Source organism: Botryllus schlosseri, chromosome 16, assembly GCF_051294905.1.
Source record: "Botryllus schlosseri isolate E-star chromosome 16, Bs_hap1, whole genome shotgun sequence".
Classification (NCBI taxonomy): Eukaryota; Metazoa; Chordata; class Ascidiacea; order Stolidobranchia; family Styelidae; genus Botryllus; species Botryllus schlosseri.
The window spans coordinates 13872909-13898941 of NC_137251.1; the positions used below are offsets into that span (position 1 = coordinate 13872909).

The following is a 26033-nucleotide window of genomic DNA, read 5'->3' on the forward strand; positions in this document are numbered from 1 at the left end:
CGCGAAAACTGGGAATTACTTCTACGCCTGCTTGACATTTTCAGTTTTTTTTATGCGAAACTATTTACTTTTTTACTTACTTGTCAATTACTACTTCTAATTCTACTTAAGTACCGACGGTGACTACTTGACCTCTGGGAAGTAATACAACAAAAACCAAGTTAAGTTCGCATCGAATTCCTTTCTCACAAGCATGAGAATTGCTAATGTCTGTACACCAAGATTGATTCGTTTCTCACTTTACAGTTCTCCCGTACCATTTTCAGGAAAACCAGAAATTAGATAGGAATTGCAATTAGAGCTGGGAAATATGTCACCAATTGGATTAGAATTAGATTGCCGGCCTTTCGATCTAGTTACTTCAATGGGGTTCTTAATCTTGATGTTACCGCCGAACTCTAAATCGGTTTGGGTGACTGCGTGGACCTCCAACCGCAAAATTCTCAACGGATCGTAAAAACCGTTTCGTATCTCAGATGCGGTGCGACTCTGTTCGGCATGCAGCGCGAGGGTCAGATCTTCATCAATCCCGGCTTTTCGCGGGTTATAGAACACGGAGATGTGTTGTTCTACATTTGCCTCACCAGCGAAGAGGACGCGGTGATCGTGAAACAGGGTGACGAGGAGGAAGAGATTGGTTTTCTGGCGAGAACTGTTGCCAGCGGGGCCGAGAAAGCGCTTTTCGAAAAGGAGGCCGTGCGTCGATGTTCTACCGACGCGGGTAGTCGAGAAAATTCTATTCGACTAACGGAAGAAGGTAAATGTCAGGGTTGTAAACAAGTCACAAGGTTCCGAGTCATAAGTCAATCTCATTTTTATAGTTTTGACTTGGGTTTATAGTCGAGTCATTTTCTATTCACGACCATGTCAAATCCGGGTCCAAGTCAGGGGGCATAGGGTCGAGTCCGAGTCATAGCGTTGAGAGACTCGAGTCCGGGTCATTGTGTTCACTGTTTGGTGTTCAGTTTCGATCTCAAATCATATGCAACCCACTTTTCACAACTCTGCTTGGGTAATAATATCTAAATTTGCCACACTATCGCCCTATTGTTCAAGTACCAGTACATGATAGACGAAATACTAATAATGCGGTAGCTTTAATATTCTTTAAAGTTATTAAATTAATAAAATGACTCGAATCAAGTCAAGCCACCAACAAATCGCGATTCAAGTCATTAAAACGCTGATATATATGTCCACCTCACTGCTCAATAGAAAGATTCCAAACATGGACCGACCAGTAGATTATATTGCGTGTAATGTATACTCGTGACCCTTTAAATTCTTGTTGCAGTCAACGCATGACATATGTTACCAAGTGCGTTGCAACTGAATTGAGGAACTGATGTCAAAATATTTCCAGCTCCGAAGTCGATTTCTCTCCTTTACTGTATCTTCCACGTCTGGTGGTTATTGTTGTATTTCTGGCCGGCGACCTATTTCTTATTGATGTCCTGCGTACAACCCATGCATTACTCGATGCATATAAGATTACCAATTGTACTTTATATTGCTAAGGCTCGACACATTGTTAGTTAGATATATCATAAGTAGGTGCAAGCGTTATGATAAATGGTTCGATTAATTAGGATAACGATTTCTGTAAACCCAATGTATTCTTTCAGATTCTCCAGATGTTGAATTAGATTCGGACATCGTTGGTAAATCAGAAATGGAAGACACGAGCAGGTTATTTGGTATATTCCTAAAATTAAAAAGGAAATAGTTTTTCATGCAAATCTCTTCATTGAGCAATACTTAAGTTTAACTACGTCATGATGCCTCATCTCATTTACTAATGAATCATTCGGTACCATACAAGGAACAGGGCTTATAAATATTAGTTATTCGACAATATCAGCCAATTTCCAAAGTATATTCACAGAAAAGATAAAATTTCTCGACTGCGAATTTATAGATCGACTCCTATTCACAGAATCACCGTTGGATTTCCGCCTATCTTCCCTTACATGGGACACGTGACTCCCACGCTCTGTTACATTCTGAAGGAACGGAAAATGTACTGCTGCTTGCGACATGATAGGGTATATCCCCGCCATGGATTTGTCGCGTACCTAGTTCGAAACTTGATGATAGTTCTTAATTTCTTATAGAAATGCAGCCATCCTCGACGGAATGAATCTGAGAACGACCCGATCATTGTGTGCGCCGAATTCGCTACCCCAAGTCTGGTCAATGTCATGATACCTTTGAGGGCTCATTACAGGTAAATGGCGTGAAATCCCTTTATATAATGGCGCTTTTGTAACTCGGATTACGTATGCATATATACATTTACTTTATACATATACATCTAGATCACAAGAGGATCTCAATCCACTCATACTAGTGCTGGAACACTCGCCGGAAAATGAGTTTTTGGAAGCAATGAGCTGTTTTCCGATGGTGTATTATATGTTGGGAAACATGGGAAAGTATGATGTTTGGTTGGTTGGGATGTGGACGCAGATTTAGCTTCACCATCTTCATTTGTTCATTCGCAGCTTGGACGCGTTACTCGTTGCCGGTATCATCCGTGCTCATACTGTAATAATCATCGATAGAGTGACGTCTGTGTATGCGCACGAGGAATACATGGCCGATTCAGGGTGATTTTTGTTGTACACGACTTTCGTATAAAATAGGACATTGCTCCCATTATAGTCTTGTGATTTGATTATGCTGTCCGCGCAGTACTTTGGTCAGGGATAGTCAGTAACAAAGTAGATTTCGCTTACTGGTAATACTTTTGATTTTGGTTACGCCTCTTCGGAACACAATTATAATTATTGTACCTACCATCTGCCATATATTCTATTCGCGTTGCCCCGTGATTTCTGTCCATTGTCGGGAGTTTTGGGGCATCACAGTGTAATATAACGGCACTGCTGGCAACATAACTTCAAACTTCTTAACGTGACTCGAATGAAGACCGCTTCGATGAGCCGTGTGTTCTGATCAAGTCACGCCGTTGGCAGGCGTAAATAAGAGTGTGGCGTGTGATTTTATGATGTCGTTTTCTACAGGCAACTCGTTGCAGCTCAATCCATCTTCAAGCTTTTCCCGTCGACACGAACGTGTCTCGAACTCACTCATGCTTCCAACATGAGATTCAATCGATTCGTTTCGCCTGATGAGCGACTAACAGCAGACGAAATACAAGAGGTGGATGCTATTGAGATGACTGCTTAGTTCGTTAGAATTGTCTCTGTTTTCATTAGATTAGCTACTTGGTCGGATCAGACTGGAGAGCTTTAACTTAACTTCCGAATTCCTACCGATACCTAAGTATTGGAAGTTTAGGCGCCTCCTGGTCATGTGATACGTGTAGGATTATAGGTAGACGGTGTCTTAAACAAAAATAGAACGAAACTGGGCCGTGCTACAAGTCGTGGCAAATTTTGTGGTAGTGAATTTCAAAAGATATGTCCCAAGTAGTCAATGGATCTTTTAGTTGAGCTACTATTAGATGGGGATAACTAGATATTGAATCCGAAATGAGGAAACATAACCTACTAAAGTAGTAACGAACTATTCAACTATCACCTCCTTACGTCGAATGCTGCCTCACTGACCTTCAATTTCAGAAAAAATTATCGCAAAGGGCTGCATTTCTCCCTTACCTGTTCTGCGAGTCTTTCGTTGCTGGCGAGGTCTTCAGCTCCAGCATGTTGGACACGTTGCTGTATCAATCGATGGTAAAAAATTACTTGATGACACTGCTGCGACTGCTTCTAGGCCTGCAGTACGGACCTGGTTCGGGTCATCTAACTACGGTAAGATATATTACGTAATTTGTAAATCTTTTCGATTCATACTTAATAGGATCAACCATACGCAGTGGTTTCAACTTTGTGCACTGCAACCGCACGGTAGTCAATCGATATCGTATTGCGCGGGAAAACCGCATCTCGAGAGTAAATTGACACGCTCCGGCGACTTTATGGCTCTCGCACCTTTCGCTGGCTAGCATATTTTTGTTCTCCATGCACGGTAACACACCGTCCACGTCCTTTACGATATCGTAGCTATCATCTATCGTTATTTCGTGACTACGGACGTGATATTACGATTAAGTCTTGTGAATAGTATGTTAATGTTTCATCTGACGCTTTTATCATTCTTTTTACCGAGAATTCTTGTCATAATTCTTTTCATTCTCGCTTACAAGCATGTAATCACGAAGTTTGAAGACACTCGAAAATATTCGTCAATTTTCAAAGAGATCAGCTACCGGACCGGAGGGGTCGTTTTGGGGATTTTCAGAAAGGAAACGCCGCATAAGTCAAAAGGCGATACGGCGCGAGCGAAATTTAACTCAAGTAAGATCATTTGACTCCATCCCTAACTTATTTTTTCCAGTGATTAGATGGTGTGCGATGTAGGACAGGCCTGGATATCTCTGTTGTCACTTCATTATTATAGAATATGGCATGCATAGCAAATGCCAATAACACAATTCTCTAGAGCTTGTGGTGTGATACAGTAGGATACAGGTCTTTGTGTCTCTGTGGTTGGATTTTTACGTAGTAAATGGCATACGTATCAAATGTGAGCAGACTGAGCACTGCACTCAATTCTTGGTGTACATATGGACTGGTTTACTTGTGAATTTTCCAATTAGAACGTTTGATATTGTTTCAGTGAACGAGATATCCGAATCATCGCCAGAACCGAAAAAAGTGCAAAAGAATTCGCTAAGTAATTTTAGCATGAAGAAATCATTGAAGTCCAAGTAAAGTATACGATTATACATTCTATCTCCGCATGTTTTTTGTGGTAAAGTTTAAATATATATCTAGCACCGCATTGCGTAACTCATGGTCACTGGTCAGTCACGGCAGGTGGTCAGTAAAGAAGTACCATTACTTTTTCCAAGTACTCCTGTCAGTACTTTTGCATATACTTGCACTATAGGCCTACTTACTTATAAAACGCCACTTCCACGTATACGTGAGACGAGCGATAACTACTTTGGCCATGGGAATGGTTAGGGTTATGTATGATTGCCTACCATTATACTATATGGCCAAATTCACTGACGATCCGGTGTTAGCAACTCGAAAATGTCCATCGGTATTTGATAATCTCACTTTTGACAAGCGTCGAAAATGTGCGCTCGAGGCCGTGTTAAATGCCTGCAGTAGGCCTACCTTGAAAAAAATCGCATTCAAGTTCTTTAGAAAACCAAGGAATCAATTGGATCAATAAGAGGAGATGGGCTCGCTAAAATGCGACTATTCATCCCGCTTACAATGAGATTCTATATCGTTTCAAATTGCTTCTGTTTTTGCAAGTCACCTCATGCATACGCACACTAGTGCGGAGCAGATCGACAATTGTTTATTTGGAGCTCTGGTCCGACTCCTAGACGCAATTCTAGAAATAACCGTGATCTGGTCCGAAAAAGTCCGAGAATATTTATCTACTCACAGGATGATATTGAATATTGTTTGAAACAATGCAAAGAGGACCTCAAACCTCAAAGATCAAACCCAACCCTTCTCTGAAGTAATTATGTCAACATGGGCTTAGCTTGTGCTTTATTTCCACGAACGTTTCACTTTAAATATTGATTCGAGGGTTAAAGAGGGTAAGGCTGTCCTATTCTTAGTAAAAAGTACTGATCCGGCTCCGATCCGACTCCGGCCGTATCAGAAAAAGTACAGATCCGGATCCGGCCCAAAATGAGATAATCCGTCCGGATTTCCAATCCGGGCCCCGGTGCATGCTCCGACCTAACACACACACGTATTATAGTGTATGTCAGGTGCTCTGTGTAATGTATATTTTCTTTTCTTTCAAAGACTTCAGCTGAAAGCGAATCGAAAGACTAGCAGTAACGTAAGTGTGCGCCGGCTCCAAATGATGCAGCACAGCATGACCGAACGGGAAAAGTTGGATCGCACAATCGAAGATAGAATGGCGGCTCTCGGCATTCAGGACAATCCGAATCAATTGCGATATTCCCGCCATTTGGATGGCAAGGCGAATCCAAGCTTCGGATTCGTGATTTTGAATCCTCAGCCTGATATCCGAGTAAAAAGAGGTGATATACTGTAAGTAGCGCGAATTCGAAATATAATATAGGCCTACTGGCAGATTGTTTTTGTTTTTGTGTTCATTGTGCTTCGATGTTCATAATCGATTTCGGAATAATATAAAATTATGTCAGTCGATTGCTAGATATTTTAATTTTAGATACATCATTGAGCCCGAATGCAAGAACAGATCAGGTAGCGAGCCTATGTTCGAAACCGCCGGTATGACGTCCATCGACGAGACCAATGAAAACGCTTCAGTCATTTTGGATTCGGACACGCCAAGCACGTCATCTCCCGGACAGACTTCTAGCCCTCGATCTCCCGAATCAAGGGCTGCGTGCGAGTCAATCACGGCGAACGACGCGACAGGCTCGCAATCATCTAAAACTCCGCCTGCAGTGTAAATTTGCTCATCCCCTTTAGCGAGGACTTGATGATCAAATACAGCGTTGCATAAGGCCGTTTATGCGACATGTTTGAACTATGTTGAGGCGTTTTGTTTCACCGATGCACTGAATTATTAGTACTGTTGTTGCATCCAAAATGTAGTTATTGCAATCGCATACCTGATGAATGAATTAGTATCTACCGACTAATGAATTTTCAAGTCTAGTCAACGCGACAATGGTGCCTTTATGAATTATAAACCGCTTCGGACATTGCACTGTGACACTTTGCACATAACGTAGCAGAGTAGCAGTAAATATATATAGATATATACATATTTTGTCTCCGTCTTGTAGAATGATTGTTTTTCACTAGAAACTGAACCGCGATTATAAAGCTGCATTGCAATTTGTTATTACAATTTACCCGTTGTCACCGCCGAGGATAAATAGACTCGGGTGGAGTGATTTGTATTCGCTTAAATTGCGAGATTGTTGGCTCAATTTTTCGATGTGGAAGGCACTATAATTAGAATATATATGACGCTTTGACGCACGCTGCACTCTTTAAATTCGAACCATACAGTTATAAATTGTTGAAGGGCACCACTCCAAGTTAGAACTATGTAGTTGATGTTCGGATGCAGCGTGCGATTGCATGGTGTCAGTAGCGCAGGGTGGGTCTTAGGCTACTTGTAGGACAATAACGAGTTTTATGGTTGGTAGGTTTAACATGCCATTATGAACCGACAAATTGCTGTCAATATTAATTCATCAAACTACCTCAACTCAAAGAGTAAACAAAGAGCGACTAGCACTCGAGATACCGACGTCAACGCATCAAAATACAGTGACAGCATAATCTTTATGCCGCGTATTGAGTTACGTTCTGTCGTGCTACAGCTGTAAGTGACTATCGGTCGCAAGGATGCGACCAAAGCCGAAAATACTTCGTTACTACGTTAACTTGTAATATGAGTATTGTGTAATGCTGATCAGACTCGACTGTAATATCAATTGCACGACTCGGCGCAGAAGTTTCTGCCTTCGCGATATGGTACTGTTAGTTCCTATTTATATTCTAAAGAACCGCTTCTTAACTGGAAGATGGAATACACAAACTCGTTCAGTTGAGAGTTACTAACCTGCGTAGTTTCGGCATAAAAATTAGTTCGATAGCGGCATTTTCTATATAATCTAATATAAAATGTAAGATAAGTTACGGCGGGTGTCATTTATCCAGTGAGATTCAGAGGGCCCCGACGTGGCTCGCTCATGTCAAACCAAAGCTTATTGCGCGATCTGACGTCAAACATTGTGAGTAGTGTGTACCCGGAAAGTATTTCACGGAATGAAAACTCAACTTTTACATCATGGCTGTATTTATCAATGCAGCTTACGGTTTAATACTGAAGTTCGGTGAAGGTAGGCTATCCTTACGCTACTTACCTAACCGATATTCTGGCGTCATTCGACGCACATCAAAACAGTGCCTCACCATAGGCCTATGACCGTGCCAGTAAATTCCAGGGTTTATAGTCTAATTCTAATGGCTCTACGTCACTTACTTTGCATATTGTCTCGGCTTGTACTCGAAATATTGTGCATTACTCCACCAAGTCATATGACTTAATTCAAGTCTCGTACATCAGAACCGAGGAGCTATTTTAACTGTTTGAATAAACATTTTTGGTGAGAAAACGAGTATATCAAGGATGTGAGGCCTTCAATATCCTCCAAGTGTTTCAAAAAGTGAGTTGAACCCATCTTGAACTCGATAACGAGCAGTGAACACTATGCCCTGGACTCAGACTCGAGTCTCGGCCCTATTACTCTGACTCAAGTTTTTTCTACTGGAAACTATACGAGCAAGATTGACTTGCGACGCAGAACCTTGTGACTTGGTTACAACTCTGCACAAAGGTATTTTTTCGTTAGTTTACAGGAAACTCTATTTTACTCAAAGTACCATGTAGCCAAATTACAATGGCATTCTGCCCGTGTTGTTGCGGAGGTAAATCAAACAGATGGCGGATGAAATGCTTTGGAGTCACGTCGGTCTCTTTGATTGTATTTGGTGCATTTCTTTATAGCATCTACAAAGCAATTTATGTGTCCATAATTAAGGAGGTAAGTGCCATGAATTCAAAATATCGATCATCTTACCACATTTTTATCCTGAATATTATTTTAATTATTTGTTTTTTTCACAATTTTCACAACCATATTAGATTGCGATTACATCATTTAAATTTGATTGTGAGAGCATGACAGCATGTGCCACGATTAGGGTTGCATTTAAAACAAAAATCATTTTAAAACAAATATGTTTAATTTTTTATATATGACGTCACGAATATTTAATTGTGACATCACAGCGGATATGCATTGACAATTGAAAATGTAGGGTAAATATGGCTCCGACGAAAAGGGCTTCCGGTCACTGTCATAAACAGACCAAAATTATCTTTAACCAAGACCGCATCGTTATGCAACATTTTTACGGCGGCGGTCATCATCATCATAACACCCATTCCGTATCAATGATCGATATCTACTTGCAAAAACTGTTGAGCCGACAACGATTTCGCGGGGTCGAGCGACCCTACATCGTATACGTCGACAGTTATGGGTTCAAATCGTCTGTATGCTCATACTACATGTTTCTTCGGACGTATTTACACAATTATGGCATAATTGGACAAATTAAACAAAGCGTTATGAAACGCCGTTCGATTTGAATGCAACCCTAGCCTAGGGTTACCATATTTTGGTGGCACAAATTCCGGACGCTCTTTAGCGCCCACTAGCGGATTTAAAACTGAGGTGTGAGTGCATTGTCGATCAATATGACGTCACACCAGCAAAGGTTTGTCTATCGACTAGAGTAGGGGCGGGCAACTTCTCCAGCCGGCGGGCCGGATAAGGAAACATGAATACGAGGCGGGCCGGATTCCTGAATTTTGCTATGAGTTTAGGGGAACCCCCTGAAAACGCGCTACAGATCCGTCCACCCTGCACTACCCTTTGTACATACAATTCACAGACGCACACATTCCTGCAGTTGCGAACTATGTCTGAATTTGGCGACCGATTCACGGGCGAATCCAAATCGGTGATATGAATGTGATCAAAAATCAGAGTATATTTGGTTTCTAGTCGCGTGGAGCGCGAAAAGTTTTTGCATAAATGAATGAATTTGATCAATGATATTGGTGAGTGTATGAGCAAGTGATTTCTTTGAAAATTTAGCGCATGTATAATTATAATTTTGAACATTGATCATGGCAAAAAATATACATTCATGAGCTTATCGCAGATTATTCACTCCGGGCGGATTCATTCTTAATTATTACTTTGTTGAAAACTCCCGGGCTATCCCATTCTATAGTGTATAACTGTATATCTATATATATCATAATCAAGACACGTACGGAGAAACACTAAATCACTCGAAGCGCGCGATTTTTTTTTAGTTTGGATCCATCTGCCCGAAAATATTCCACTATTTATAAATATCACGAATATTCGAAAAATTTGGGAATGGCATGGTCCCTGGCTACGTCAATGCGGTGAACATCAGTTGTATTAGAACGTCGCTTTGTCTTGCTAATGTTCATGCTCGAAAATGTTTGCGCCTAAATGCCTGTAGACGGCGACGTGGGCTCATCATCACGTAAGACCGAAAACTGTCGGTGGGCCGCACAAAATCCCATCGCCGGCCGGATCCGGCCCGCGGGCCGTATGTTGCCCGCCCCTGGACTAGAGGTAGTCACGACCCGGTTCAGGAGTATGTGGTTGTGTGTTGCAGCCAGGGCCGAATCCACATTTTTTCAGTCCGGCCCCTCCCGCCCAAATAAACGCTGATTTGGGCGCACCGTAGGTTTATCGATGCAACGTCTGGGGGCTTTCTATATGTATCTGGTCGTTGAATGATTAGAATGAATTACGTCAATAGTATATTGGTTCTGCCAAATATTACTATATAATTTTGATCCTCTCTCCGCCCACATGATCAGAGTTAGCGGTAGAGCTGGTGTAGGATGATGCGGGGCCTAGGCCCCGGATGATGGCTTCGAAAATGCACGAAGCGTAATTGTACGTTGTCAAGTAATGTTCATGTCACACCGATAAGATTATTTATCAGCCGAATGCCGGTGCGCACTGCGCCACTGGGCACTGAGCTATCTAAACACCGCAGATCCGGCGGTTTCCAACCTTTTAAGGTCGCGACTCCATCTCCAATTTGAAATTTTTCCGCTGCGCTGCTAAAAATTTGATTAGCTAATTACTATTTAACGGTCAGCACATTTGCCAAGACTTAATCACGGCCTATTTTGGAAGCTGATTACGTTCCACATCTTCGCGAACCCCAGAATGTGTCCGATTCCTAATTCGACACCTTCCTATCTTTTCATTGCATCGCATTTTTTTGTGCTGTATTGAACTGATAAAATTGCTAAATAAACCGAACTGAATAAATATAAACTACTCCCAGGTTTAGAACCACTCTCTTTGAATGAAAGCATCGAAACGACCTAAACCGACTCTATGAATATTGAATATACCGTTATATTATAATTGCGATTTCATTTAGACTTACTTTTGTAAATGATGAATGTTTTTATTTATTTTTGATCGCAGTTTTTGCGAGGGTGGTAGTCCCCAGCCATATTAAAACCAATATACGTGATACTTAATCGTGCGCAGCGCGAAGAAAAATTTCTTGTACCATAAATCTGCCCAAAAATAATATTGCTTATGTTAATTTACGAAAATATTATAAGCTTACTTCACGCCTTCAAAATTCCGGACATTTAGGCATATTTTAGAAATTCCTCCCGGACGCAATTTTATAAGTGAAATTCCGGACATGTCCGGGAAATTCCGGACGTATGGCAACCCTGGCCTAGCCACGATAGAGTTTGTTTACCATTTCAGTATGTAACCGGATTTTGTTTCAGCAATCACAGTTACACGAGGGCACATTGCTCTACCCGGAATGGGTGGAGCCTACTCAGGTTGTAGATGTTGGATTTTTCATGATGAACATCACAAACGCCGAGGAATTCGCCTCGCAATCGCGAGATACATTTGTGAAGCCAATTCTGGAGCGTAAAGGTCCTTACGTATACAGGTGATCCAAATGCAGTATTCCAGCTATCCGACAATATCATGAGAGATACAGTCAAAGTGTAACTGTATAGATCAAAATGGTTCTCTTTTTATAGTCGTGGTACAATTTGCGTTATAAAAATATGAAAAGATTCTGTTGCTCTCAGTTGTATGGAAATATAGAAGAATTATATCTTTGTGGCTATAAGTGTTATAGTCGAGGCGAGTAATCAAGTATAACTAATTATGGCGTCACAGTATGATATGATGTAGGAAGTTCAAATGTGTAGCCTACTTTTTATCAGGGCATGGTATGGTATGGTATGGTCTGGATCGATATTTGGGTATGGAATACGGAACAATGCAAGTATGGTATGGAATGGAAGATTTTAATGTATGGTATGGAACGACATTTCCATACTTCCATACTTTGGTGTTTTATATATTTTATCGTGATCTGTGCAAGCTTCATGAAGCGTACGTTGTTCGTTGTTCACGGTATACGATCGCTTTTCTTATGTGTGAACGTGAACTATTGAACGCTGTGTAGGAACAAATACACGCTTGTGCAACGGTTTTAGGAGCACTTGGAATGACATGATTTTGTGATGTAATAATGACAACAGTAATGTTGATCAGATATTGTCTCGAGTCTAGACACGACGTCTCCGGGCATAGTCTATCATGTGACGCAATAATTGGTAATGTAGGCTACTCCAACTACCTCATTCCTTGAGTGACGACAGCTTACAAGCAATCATGATGCAACGAACTAAATGCTCAATGTGATTGATAATTACATTTCTTCCGAAACATTGTCCGCACATCTATACTATTTACATACCGAGATATCTTATTGGTCACCAACGATCTCGCATTAGGATTATAGATCAGGGAGTGGGGTAGATATAGTTTGGAATTCTCGCCACGCTAACGCCAACCAAATACTGTACTAATAATCACGCAGATCGCTGCAGTATTGATCGCCTGCAGCTGGGATATTTTATGGGTGCGCCTATATTATAAATTATTTTGGGAGTATTTACTTTAAACTTACATGTGCCTCATGCCAATGTACCGGAAATGAGATGATATCCTTATGGAACAGGGGCGGGCAACTTCTCCAGTCGGCGGGCCGGAAATAGGAAAATCAGGTACTTGGCGGGCCGGATTGCTGAAAGGAGAAATTATTCGCCCATGTATACAAGGAATAAATCGTATTTAATGAATGTATTTTATCGACAGCAATGTCACTTCAAAGCCTATTTTCGCCGATAATGACTATACAATGTTGATTTGAGAATAGCACTTTCATACAGGCGCCGCCGTGTCTGCTTCTGTGTGATCAAATAACTCACGGTGCAATCCTTAATTAAGATTTCAAAGCGTTTGATAAGCCCGGTACCCAAAATTTACCAAGAATCAATTCATTAGGGTTCAGCACATCGTAAATGCCGATAATGCAAGTCTTCTCGCTTCGACGAACTTACGCGTAAGCTCCACTCTCGCACGCTGCACAGTGCGCACACCTATATAATAACATACAGTCACTAAAATTTGACGTTTAGGCAGGTAGGGGGGAATTTTGACAGACTGGGGCCGCGGGCCACATTATTATGTAAGACGGGAAACTGTCCGCGGGCCGGAAAAAATCTTGTTGCCGGCCGTATGTTGCCAGTTCCATTTTATGGACAGTCCTAGATAACAATCTGCTCACTATCTCATTTTGCTCGAGGAAGCTGTGGAGTAGACGTACACGGCACCTCACCACCGTGAACTAAACCTCACCAAAACAGACTCTGTAAAAATATTACCAGGAATTAGATTCTCACCATGGCCAGTTTAAGCAATAATGACATCCGAAATATCAATAATATAGGTGCTATAAAAGGTACTATACTACTATACTTATGATATTGAAGTATTTGAAAGTATGGAATATGTATCAAGTATGGTATGGAACAATGTTGGTATGGTATGGAAAATTGCAAGTATGGTATGGAGAGAGTAAGGCAAGTATGGAGTATGGAAAATTATCGTTCCATACCATACCATACCATGCCCTGCTTTTTATGCGACAGCAAAGAATATAATGTAGCTCTATATCACATTAGGGAATATTACTTGGTATATATTCTGCCGCGCCTATTTCATTGCACTTTTTGAAAATGCTGTGAGTTGACCACGACTTCACAGATATGTCATTTCCACTAACATGCGTGGATTTATACTGCATGATATGAGTGGCCCGCTACTGCTGTGGATGGCATATGCAGCAGGCGGGCAACATACGTCCCGCAGACACTTTACGGTATTACATGATAATGTGGCCCGCGGGTCACTATCAAGCAAAATTTTTAGACAATGAACATAAACAAGTCAAAGCCGCGTTCCAATCTAACTGATGTTCACGTGCAGTCTTTACTAAGGGTTTATGCGTCCGACATACAGCCAGAGTTCAAAGAACTTGTTGAAAACTTTGATCGACCACAGATGTCTCATTGACCTCAACGGTTATTGAAGTAAATTACGTTAATAAATTCATTGAATACTGTTTTTGGTTTATATGCTAAACTTAATGTTTACATTAAATACGACTTATTCCTTGTATAGGTGGATAAATCCGCGATTAATGTATGTATTTAGGATTCCGGCCCGCCAAGTAGGCCTACTTCATTATTCCATATCCGGCCCTCCGACTGGAGAAGTTGCCCGCCCCCGACATATGCCTTTGGAGATGAATGATTCGCTTCTCATGTCAATTCCTTCGAATAGTTGTCGGCCTCTGTACTGTATGCGGACTGTAGCCTTCAGTGCTGATATGTGCTGTTTAAATTATACAAAGACAAGAATGCAATATATTCACGATCTATGCCATCGAATTCAGAGTAACAATAAAGAAAGACGGGCTGCAGCCCCTGGACACTTCGCCGAAGGAGATAGCATTCCGACAAACATTCAACTTCTTCTACCGACCTGACTTGAGTGTCGGCTCAGCCGAAGACGACGTGATAACAACCATGAACTTTTTCGCTTTGGTGTGTGAAAAATCATACATAGACGTAGGGTCGGGTAGTCGAGCTAATATCTACTTTGTACGGTTTCCGGTCAATACCGAGAAAACCATCACCAAGAATGCCATTACTGAGAACGGACATTACCAAGAATGGTTATGTTCATCACAGAGAATGGACACCACAGAGAATGGACATCGCCGAGAATGGACACCACTGAGAATGATCGTTACCGAGAATGCAATATATGCAATGCAGGCATGTTATGCATATGTACATGCCATGTGTATGTGCATCACGGCGTTGCCACATTCGGTGTCGATTCTCAGGTATAAATCTCGACAACGTCCGTCCCAGTAAGTTAGATTCTTGGCATTGGCCATTCCCAGTAATGTCCATTATCGGTGGTGTCCATCATCGGTGATGATCATTCTCGGTGATGATCATTCTCGGTAATGTCCATTCTCGGTAATGTGGTACACGAAAGCATAACCTACCTCAGAATTATACCATAGTATAAAACCAAACACAGCATTTTTATCTCAATGTTGCTTGACAAACTAGAATAAGTACAAATGAGTACGGAGAAACGAAGACAAATAGGGACGATGGAAGGCATGCACGTAGGCAGTAAGATTGAAAACAAACCTCGAATCAATCACAGCCGTCTCTTCCGGGAAGTAACCAGGGATATGATATATGGAGTTCTATAGATATCCCTGGAAGTTACCAAACAACCTTAACTCTATAGCGAGTTAATATATACATAGAAAGGATATAGCCGATTGATGATAATAATTGATTAAAATTGGCTCTAAATTGAAATACATAAATAAGCGAATACCGTTCAGTCCATTGAAATATTCGATCGACACTCGGGAACAGGGTTTCTGAATTTTGAAATAGGTTCTCTTTTCATGTGTATACACTATACACGCCCTATTCGCTAAGAGTTTACTTTCCGACTGCGATTCGTAATCCTTCTTTTTCTTTACCTGTATAGGCACTCCCACCAATGTTGGACCATATATTCGCCCTCCCCGAAGCTGCAGACATAGACGCTTCTACCAAGGCGGCCGCTTATCTCGCGATTAATGCGGCGATAAGGAGAACAGACTCGAATCTGCTGCTTAAATACCCAGCGGGAGAGATACTATTCGGCATGAGGGATCCATTGTACGCCGAGCTCGTCGGAATTATCAACAATCTATTTGGCAATACAAGTCTTGCAGAGGGGATACTCCCCCTGTCGGACGAGTTTGGATTTTTCCAAGTCGTGAGTCTCTGTATTTTATATACTTGATTCCGAAAATTATTAATACAATTCCAATTTACATCCTGAATTTATTGCACAATACATTGCATTGGTGAATATCGTTTTGGTAAGTTTATCCATTTACCAAACAATAATATTGACTACAAAATTAGGGCCAGCATAGACCCACGGAATGATTTTGGCCAAGTTTATTTGGATTGTATACTAATTATTTGTCCTTGCCGATTTTAACTGTAAAGAATTAAATAAATTTAAAAAAATTGAAGATAGGATAAGTCGCTGAGGTATATCTAACTCTGTATATCCCTGGAGCTGATAAGTAGGGCAAGTTTTTGTTGCAGTCAAATCTGTGGAAAGTTGCATTTATTTTTCACAAAAGTTGCATTGTTGAAAAGTTGCAAAGTTGAAATTATTAGGATATGAGATACTCGAATCGATCCGTATCCAAGGCACTACAGCAAAACTCAGCGTTGGCGACTTCAACAAAATCAATGGCCTGAAAATATTGATCCAGTGAAAGAAAATATAATTTTCGGCGGGCTACCTGAATGCACGTCAAATCTGAAAGGACCCCAAATTTAAACGACAGTTAAATAATCACGCGACCTATTTACATATAGTGCCTAATATTTCTAGTAAAAAGTTAGTTGCATAAAAAATCGAAAAAACTTGCAAGAACTTTCATGAAAAATCGAAAAAGTTAAAAAAAGTTGGATGAATAAAATGGAGAAAAGTTGCAAGAAGTTGCAATATTAGAACCCCCCAAACAGCTTAAAACACCATACTACATAATTCATGGGGATTAAGGAAGCTGCCGAAAGCTGTAAAGAATGTTGCAATAGTTGCAAAAAATTGCCCTATACTGATAACTGATGTTGCGTGATCAAGGCAATTCTCGTTCTTATATAATCGTCAGATCAGAGTTATAGTTTTGATTGTCCAGACTTTCGACATTTCAGCTCAATAACAGTATAGGTTGGCACGACTATCAAACTTACACAGGCGAGCCGGAGTATTGGTTAACGAATCTGATTACAACACTAGACGGAAAAACGTAGGTACAAAATATGTTGTGACTATAACTATCTTACAAGTAATTTGCTATATTATGTTTTTATTAGAAAACTACCGTACTGGTTTGGCGAATCGTGCAATATGATCAATGGATCAGGTACAACATGCCTTTTACGAAATTCCGAGAACTTATTATTGCCATTTATTGTGATAAATGTTTTCGATTACTCGCAGACGGCACGGTTCGACCACCCTTAGCTCCCCGGGAAGATTTGGTATATCATCTTTATCCGAGTGCTTGCAGGTCACTATACAGTTATATTTAGTAAGAGGAAGATGTAGCTAACCTTGCGGTACATGTTTCAGATCAACGTACGTAAAATACGTCCGGGACACCACAATAAAACGAGTTCCGGTTTGGGAGTATAAGCCGCCACCGGAAATGTTCAAAGCACCGGCCAATTCTGATTACAACAGATGTTTCTGCAAAGAAAACGACACTTCCCCGTATTGTATACACGACGGGGGATTATACATGGGACCTTGCACATTTGGTAAGAGTTTGAAACTCAGAATGACTGGCGATAAAACTTGGTCCCCAAAAACAAGGAGCTCCGCTGTATATCAGTGCGCCACATTTTCTTCACGGAGACGGCCACTTCTTGTCGTTGTTGGAGGGAATGGACCCGCCAGATGAAGCTATTCACAGCACCGAGTATTCGTATGAGCCGGTAAGAATGATATAGTTTTCAAAACCCAAATAAGGATAATTGCGTCAGTTGAAGGTCGATTCTTTACATATAGACTTCGGCCAGGTGTCGCCAACCCAAAACGAGTCACGGGACACTCCAAATTTCGCATGAATTAAATATCAAGATACAATAGGCCTCACCGTTTAACAACCACGTTTCTAAAACTGTATGTTGGTAAAAAGCTGTGCTCTCTAACAGGGGTGATGGGAATAGTTATCGCAAAAGAAATAATGCTTTATTAAACAAATATCATGATCATTACTTTCATTCTATTTCATACTATGAACTGCGCACGATACCTGACAACACTGTTCAGCGACTAACGATTCGATATTGGGGTTTACTACTTGTCCAGGCACGGTATTTGCTTGAAAACTATCGCTCCTCGTATAGCTTGATCTTGTGGGGAAACCCTAAGTCTTTTTATAAGCTTTTTGCTCTTGGTAGTGTCCGGACCATTGCCCGTCAAGGCAATAGGCCCAATGCCCATTCATATAAGCTAATTCTTCCTTCATGGAATACTATTACCATCGGCTAAGCCGTATCAGCCAGTGAGGAATAGTGACATTGGGCACAGAAGAATGGCTTATTTTGAACAAAAATCGAAATCAATTTTAAAATGCTTTACTAAGCGTTCTTTCGAAATCTCAAATCAGGTGGCGGACCGCAAACTATGACCTCACGGGCAGCGTGTTCGAGACGTGACTCCTGCATGCCTGGCTGAGGCCTATAGGTTACTAACTCAATAGACCAATAGTCAGTTGAAATACAAACGTCCGCAGACATTCTGCGGCCATGTCATTAATGTATAGGCAACAACGGATATATATTCAAACCTTAAGCTCTATCGTTTTGAGATCGGTATAAAATACATCTGGCAATTATTGCTATCGCTATGATTTTACGACTGTGGCATATCTTGGCCTAAGGGATCTAGCAGGGATATCTAGATATTCCAAGAATCTAGGTGAAGATCGCACCACTTCCTGCGATATTTCACTTTGTTCGTACTCTACTATTTTATCTTAGAGTATTGGAGCAGCGGTCAGCGCTAAGAAAAAGCTACAATTCAATTTGTACGTAACGCCGAATGACAAAGTATCGTAAGTCAATATGTTTCATATTAAAACTAGTTGGTAGTACGCTTTGCTCAACAGCTGGTCGAATATCAGTTGCATTTTTACTCATTCAGAAAAATTATTTTACATAATGAATTTCGATTTTCTCAAATCGGGCACAAATCGCCGGTAACAAGCATTTTATATTAATAACGTATATAGTCGCGGTGAAAAATGTACAATACACACCCAAAATATGATTATGAAAGTTCAATCACCTTGCAGCAGGGTTAGAACCAAGTCACAAGGTTTCGAGTCATAAGTCAATTTCACGGTTATAGTTTTGACTCGAGTCAAGTCAAGTCATTTTCAATTCACCGCCGATTCAAGTCCGAGTCCAAGTGAACTAGTAGAGGGTCGAGTCCAAGTCATTATGTTTACTGTTCAGTTCAATCCGGTTCAACCCATTTTATTCAACTCTACTGCAGTGATATAGAATGGCTCGCATTTATATTATAGCAATTTTCCTCCGTCGTAACAGTTTCTGGCCCTATTTTCCAAGTATGAGGACTGATAGGCGAAATACAAATGATGTGGTAACTTTACTATTCTTCAAAGTTCAATGTAATGTCTGTCTTAGCCGACCTAGTCTTGAGTCATATGACTTGGTTCGAGTCATGTACACAGACTTGAGTACAAGTCGAGTAAATACAAAGATTGAGTTGAATCGAGTCATTTCACGCATTCGAAAAAATGACTCAAGTCAAGTCGAGTCACCAAAAAATCCGTTGACTCGAGTCATTACAACCTTGCCTTACAGGCTTTCAGTTTTCTACTTCATTAAAAGTGAGTGCTTGAGTTAGCTAAAAGTGGTAACAAACTGGGTATTTGTTGAGGCAATAACGTGAACATTAACGGCCCAGTATAGGCTTTTGCATTTTCATTTGCACAGTGTAGTAAAACAATAAAACACTTTGTTTAAAGCATGTTTTGAGCAGTGTTTTAAAAACATATAGAATGAGCCTACGCCCGATTTGCACCCGATAAAGTCGACGTAAACGATATTGAACCCTCGAAATCGTCGTCTGTTCAACTCTTATAGCACGTAGATGTGGGTCATAGGCACGGAATGAGTGTTTTCATGATAATGACCGTCGACCATAAAAATTCTTCGCATAAGGACGTAGTCCTGGTTAAAGATATTTTTGGTACGTTTATGACAGGGGTCGGAATCCTTTTTCGTGAAAGGAGCCACATTGGCCCTATATTTTCGATTTTCGATTGTCAATGTCAATACATTGTGACTTCACAATTAAAGATTCGTGACGTCATGGCTCTGAATAAAAAAATTAAAAATAAAATAACAAAACACGTTTTAAACAAGGGCCATGTTTTAAACATGGTTGTTTTAAATGCAACCCTAGTTATACATATGGAACTAGCTGATGTTGCAATGTTGCATTATTCAGAACTTCTAACCTGATCGGCGAGACGTTCGTTTTCCCAATATTTTGGCTGAATGGAACCTACGTTGTTTCTGACAAAGATGCAGATCTACTATACGGGTCAGTACCACATACGCTGCATGTTTCGAGCCCGGTAAGAGGTACTGTTTATAAGTGTCGTGTCTTGGATCAGATGCTTTTCTACGATGCAGCGTATAGCAATTTAACAATCTCAAATGGCGAACTTTAATTACGATTGTGGTATCGTCATGTAATAGGGTTACCATGTTTTGGAAATCTGAAAAGAGGACACTTCTTTAAAATTTTAGACTTGCAAAACCGGAGAAAAATCCTGAAAAAATGGTAAATTTTCCCCACATCGTGGTCGGTGAACTAAAAAAAGGTCAACTCTCTCCCTCAGGGCCCAAAACACACATTATCAGGTGCATGGTTCTCTAAAAAAAAGGTCAACTATCCGGCCCAGCTCCCGCAATACGCGGCGGAGCGTTGCTTCAGTGCTAATTTACTGCAGTTTGCATTTTGCATTTTGCATTTTGCTAATTTACTGCATTTTGTCATATTTTAAACCAACATTCTCGAGTGGTGCTTTTCGCCATTTATGGCCTTGTGCGCCACGGTCGTCAGCAAATTCAAATCAAGCATCAACTAAATGGACTTATTACAACTTATTACGAACTCGGCAACGGCGGTCGACGATCGCGACGACGAGAGTAGGTTGCGTAGGGTGAACGGGATGTATAACTGATTGCAATAAGTTATTAAAGTCGATGAAAGTCGTATTTGGCGTTCTGTGTGTGAACCTTTGGAATTTGGAGGTTCGCGTTCACAAACGAACCTTGGTAGGTACTACACTGTGAACCTTTACCATGTAGGCTAATACAATTTCTCACGTCATTATAACGTCTTTGTTTGAAATTGTTTTCATTTCAACTTCGGTCTACTCTCTGGCCCGCTGCAAATAAATTCAGCACTAAACATGCATCTTGCCAATTTCAAAAATTATTTTCTCGAAAGTTTGCTCGGAATATTTAGATTTCCGTTTGTTAATCTTTAGTGAGTCTCTGCCGTGAGCTTTGCATGCAACAAACAATAGCATGAACGAAGCAGACTACATGTAAGAAGTCAGTTAGTTGTGCTTAGTCGAGCAATCAGTTATTACATCAACGGAATTAATACTGTATAACTTGTTTTTTGAGACAATATCAGGCGGAAGTATAGTAACCGGTGTTTCACTCTTATGAATACATATTTTCGGTCTAGCCGAGTACTCGTTGAAATAGTTGGCACAGCGATTTTGTGGAATTTATGGCATTTTATTGTTTTAGTTGATAACATTAGGTGACTCTTAAAAAGTCAGCATGAACTTCAGCATTGTGGCATAATATGGCCTGAGTCGTCGTTATCATGTACTTGTACATTATTATATAACTTTACGGAAATACAGCGTTGGAATAAGCAATATGACGTCACGCGACGTCATAGTTTCACGTTCTCGTTCACGCAGTTTCGAAAAAGTTTGCGCTCACACGAACCAGAACCTTTCAGTGGCTCGCACCATCCCTAGTAAACACGGTATTTCACCCTGCTACGTATAGGAAGAATAATACAAATTAAAACACTGGTGATGATTAAGTTTAGGTTATCAAGTGAAATCTAATATTACGACTGGATATTTTGCAGTTTAATCGTGGTGTCCGAGATTGTAGTGATATGCATCCAAGCTGCGTTACTGGCGGGCGGAACATTGCTTCTGTGTAGTCTCGTCTATTACTATACATCACGGAAACAAAGCACAGTAGACCTCTATATGGAAGAATCGGAAAAACACCAACAACATGAAAACGTAACGAACCAATGCATGTCAATAAATGCTCCTTCATGAGTTATCTCCTTTTCTCTCCTTCTATTTAGGTAAAATCTAGTTCGAGAAGAAAGAGCTCTATCCACGGACATACTAACGGTTCCTTCGTGATGAAAGCGTGACCAAATGAGATATTAAAAGTCTTTTCCGACCGACGGGCCGCGAAGCTTTCAAGCCAACGATCGTTAATAATAAAACAATTTCCAGATATTGCCGAAACCCTTTATGAAGCACGACCGGTATACTTTTAGACAAAGATCCCTCCAAAAGCCATTTATCAGCCTAAAGAATTTGCCTTGTGCTGCATATCATTGGATAGAGTTTGACAAGAACAAGCTATATTCCCATTGTCTGTTAACAGTTGCACCTGAACGCTTTCACCAGTCCGTAAATTGACATCTGCTATATTCATTGTGCAACAAAACCAAAGCCCTGCTGGGACAGAAGGCCTTAAAACCATATCGTGTTCTAATTAATAAAAATCAAGTTCATATGCAGCATGAACTATACGAGAATAAATATAAGGTGTATGCATTCTTTTTCTTGCCCTCTGCCAGCAACGTATTGAATGCTTCGAATGGTTTGCAAAGGTGCTAGTGCGGATTTAAGAAACATTTATGCTCAATGCTCATTCATTTTAGTGATTGCGCATGCTATAAATATGCAATTTAGCTAGCTATGCATTTGTCCTTACTAAGTAGTGTGATGAGAACCCCGAGCGACAATTCGTTCTAGCTTGAGGTGTATTCCGGTTTTCGATCGAAGGATTACACCAGGCGCCCTCTCGGGCTTGGGCTGCTTCCCATTCACATGAATTCGAAACGCCGACAGAGTTCGCGCCAATACAATTTTCATTTCGTTCATCGCTAAATTCTGCCCGATGCAATTTTGCGGCCCGGCCGAGAAAGGCAGGTAGGCGTAAGGGGATCTTTTCGCAACATCTTCGGGAGTGAACCGCTCGGGATCGAATACTGATGGGTTGGTCCAGACGTGAGGGTTCCAGTGCAGAAATTGTATGTACAGGGCGAAATTTGTGGTCTCCGGAAACGTCTTTGAAAAATCTGTCGCAGCCCCACGCGGCAGTTCGGCTGACACGTTAAATAAGTCTTTTCCGAATCCCCTTTGAAACCACATCGGTCTTGTGCATCTTCTGGCTATGCTAAACACTGGGGGATACAATCGCATGCTCTCCTTGATGAACATGGTGAGGAATTTGAATTTCGCCAAGTCTCCCCACTAAACATCTGCCCTGCCGTTAAGAATTTGATTCACCTCCTCTCTGCACTTTTCTTGATAGTCAGGATGCGCAGCTAGATTATACATAGCCCACGATATGCCGCTAGACACGGTATCGTGACCCTCAAACACGAAGGTGTCTACTTCGTCGCATATTTCTTGACGGGACAGTCCGCTACTCTGGTCGTCTTTCGCCTTTAGTAAGATATCTAGCTCTACATTCAATCTCTCGGGCACGGCATTGGATCGTATTCGTTGATCAATGATACTGGCCGTGTAATTATGTGCAGTTTCCAAAGCTTTTTTATACGCTCTCCCCCGACGGGATAAGTAAAATATCAAATCAACGTAATATAACGGATTTAACATTCTCGTAATCGCATTCTCGGTGAGACATTTTACAGCGTCCAAATATTCGTTATTTTCATCTCTTTGACATCCGGATTCTTTCGATAATATGCAGCGGAGTATGTTATCTAGCGTCATACGACTGATGTCGCGGAACATCTCCACTTCGAGAAAATCTGAATCGGCAGTAATAACTTTCTCGCACTATATATCGAGCAATTCGGTAGTCGACCGGTTCGTGCATCTGAGATATGTTTTCAAGCTTTCGAAATGAAAGGCTTGAGTCAACAGCCGTCGGTTACGCTTCCATTTTGCGCCGTGACTTGTCAGCAAACCGTCACCGACCAACGGACGCATGAATCGATAAACGAAATGATCTTTGGGTTCATCGGTACTCAGAACGGTTTTCATGAAATCGGGATGGTAACCTTGGAGATATGCGAAAAATGGTCCGAGCCAGAGCGGCTGACATTTCGGGAATTTATCAAGCGAAGGTAAATAGCGCAAAAAGGCTGCTTCGTCTGGACTCATTTTCAGCAAATGCCCGAATAACCAGTTTGGCGGATCGCAATCGATATCTCTCAAGGCAAACACAGTCTTGATGTGAGGCCTCCACGCAGACAGAGATTTCCAGATGATAATACCTATGACCGGTATTGCAAATATAACAGTCATCGACTCGCTTAAATTTACAAAACAATCAAGCATGGTGCTTAACGATTTTACGATGATCTTAACCGATTGTTCTTACTCCAGACAAACCGCACAGTGATTTATCGGTAAGATGTACTGTACACGTATAGTGCAGGCTCGATGCGGTAGTATATAGTTTATCCCTCTATGGAATGAGGTGCTGTTCCGCGAAAAACAAAGCGTATTGCAGAGTTACTTGCCAGATTAGTGGGAATTGGCGTTTCCTTGCTATTGTACAGAATATCACCTCCACCGTATCGCAACTCCGTCGTCAAAGCATCTCGATGGTGCAGGCATAAAAGAATATCATATCTCTCTCTCTCTCTCTCTCCACAATCTCGCTATGGTGACGCTACAAACTTCGCCGACAACTACACGCGACACTCCATTGCAATTGTGCAGTTGCGCGCATGCAGGACTAAAATGAATCACGCAATTCAGCACCTTTTTAACTCTTCAACAAACTACGTAAATTTTTATGATGTGTTGAGAGCGTGATTGATCCAAAACGTGCTCAATTTTTACCTCGACTTACTCAATATAGTAATGCGTGCCCACTGGTTCCTGTTGCGGAATTGATACGATGCATGTTCATTGCTCATTATGAAGATATAGATATACTCAAGCAGAAGTAACGCCGAGACGTCTCTAAAGTTTTTCAAGGGAAACTTTGAAAAGTACTAAAGTAGGCCTATGTATAGTTTCAAGCAGATTCGAACAAGGGCCGTACACGCGATTAGCTATTACCCGCGTGTAGCTAGCTATTGGCAGCTACATTAGAACATAAATTACATGGTGAATCCTCGTGACAACACAAAACGACTGATGCCACTACAAATGAAGGAATTTTCGAATATATATCCTGTTACAGGGACTATTTCGCCAGGTTGTTATGGTAATTTGTCAACTCGCAGAATAGATGAACACCAATCCAAAACTTTCCACTTCACAATAGTCAAACAGTCAAAAGTAAGCAGTTTTGTGTCAAAAACTGTAACGTAAAAGTTATCTGAAAACATGACCCCTGAGTAAGCTGTGAAAGAAGACAAAACATCTTTGGTAGTTCCAAAAAGTAGAAGTACTGCATTACCTAACGCCTGTGATATTACGTCAGAAATACAGAAAGATGTTGAATGTGTGACAATTCGCGAGGAACTTCGACGTTATCAAGTTCAAAGGTGTTAATTGACCAATGGGTCACCGACACGGTGCCGTCAGGCCCCAGGTAGTCCGCGAGGACCAGATGAGTAGCCCGCGAGCCTGTTCTGAAAATAGATCGAATAGCAGCATTTGCCAATATTCGTCAGATTTTTACCAATGAGCTTTTAAATATATATATAATATAGATTGATTAATTTAACCAGGGATGTAATGACTCGAATCACGATTTTCAGATGACTCGACTCGACTCGATTCAATCTGTGTATTGACTTGACTTGGACTGGATTCATTGCGCATGACTCGAACCAAGCCATATGACTCGAAACTCAGATTGCCATGACCGTCATTTCATTGTAATTTCGAAGAACAGTCAAGTAACCGCACTATTGGGATTTCGTCTATTGGTATGGTACTTGAAAATATGACCAGAAACTACTAGAAGTGAGGAAATTTAGTATATTATAAATGCGAACCATTCGATATCACCAAACATAGTTATGAAAAGTGGGTTTATCAAGACTTCAACTAGAAACTGAGCAGTCAACACCATGACTTGGACTCGGACTCGAGTCATAATACCATGACTCGGACTCATGCCTTTGCTCGCAG

The 26033-nt window shown here is 41.0% G+C and overlaps 4 protein-coding genes across 6 annotated transcripts in view; 2 read left to right on the forward strand and 2 right to left on the reverse strand.

Moving 5' to 3' along the window:
* LOC145458964 (potassium channel subfamily T member 1-like) overlaps positions 1-7296 on the forward strand; it is a 35730-nt gene extending 28434 nt beyond the window's left edge. For all 3 annotated transcript variants that reach the window (XM_080337479.1, XM_080337478.1, XM_080337477.1), the window contains exons 14-25: positions 477-757; positions 1626-1689; positions 1937-2045; positions 2115-2227; positions 2319-2435; positions 2505-2609; positions 3027-3165; positions 3588-3776; positions 4172-4322; positions 4645-4735; positions 5808-6059; positions 6202-7296. In XM_080337479.1, the coding sequence (XP_080193605.1) occupies positions 477-757; positions 1626-1689; positions 1937-2045; positions 2115-2227; positions 2319-2435; positions 2505-2609; positions 3027-3165; positions 3588-3776; positions 4172-4322; positions 4645-4735; positions 5808-6059; positions 6202-6448 (1858 nt within the window). In that variant the 3' untranslated portion in view covers positions 6449-7296. The remainder of the gene's footprint in view (positions 1-476; positions 758-1625; positions 1690-1936; positions 2046-2114; positions 2228-2318; positions 2436-2504; positions 2610-3026; positions 3166-3587; positions 3777-4171; positions 4323-4644; positions 4736-5807; positions 6060-6201) is intronic.
* A 1045-nt stretch (positions 7297-8341) lies between these two features.
* Positions 8342-22661, forward strand: LOC145458966 (platelet glycoprotein 4-like). Its single transcript, XM_080337480.1, has 13 exons — positions 8342-8560; positions 11395-11567; positions 14433-14583; positions 15563-15835; positions 16795-16889; positions 16957-17006; positions 17084-17153; positions 17216-17403; positions 17459-17580; positions 18631-18704; positions 20129-20224; positions 21806-21968; positions 22037-22661. Exons 1-13 carry the CDS (start codon positions 8417-8419, stop codon positions 22106-22108), a joined length of 1671 nt encoding a protein of 556 aa, XP_080193606.1. The 5' UTR covers positions 8342-8416; the 3' UTR covers positions 22109-22661.
* Positions 22277-23868, reverse strand: LOC145458967 (leukotriene-B4 omega-hydroxylase 3-like). Its single transcript, XM_080337481.1, is given in 1 exon segment — positions 22277-23868. A coding segment is annotated over 1 exon segment (1050 nt). The 5' UTR covers positions 23730-23868; the 3' UTR covers positions 22277-22679.
* Positions 23775-24245, reverse strand: LOC145458725 (cytochrome P450 4F3-like). The gene has a single exon (XM_080337183.1). The coding sequence runs from the start codon at positions 24243-24245 to the stop codon at positions 23775-23777; it is 471 nt and encodes a 156-aa protein (XP_080193309.1).
* Positions 24246-26033: the final 1788 nt, after the last annotated feature.

Bases quoted from the DNA above. Each gene is read 5' to 3' on its own strand.
- LOC145458725 (XM_080337183.1), bottom strand. From the start codon at position 24,245: ATGACTGTTATATTTGCAATACCGGTCATAGGTATTATCATCTGGAAA.
- LOC145458966 (XM_080337480.1), top strand. From the start codon at position 8,417: ATGGCATTCTGCCCGTGTTGTTGCGGAGGTAAATCAAACAGATGGCGG. The intron at 14,584-15,562 runs GTGTGTGAAAAA...TTACCTGTATAG, and splicing joins CCATGAACTTTTTCGCTTTG to GCACTCCCACCAATGTTGGA. The intron at 15,836-16,794 runs GTGAGTCTCTGT...TCGACATTTCAG, and splicing joins AGTTTGGATTTTTCCAAGTC to CTCAATAACAGTATAGGTTG.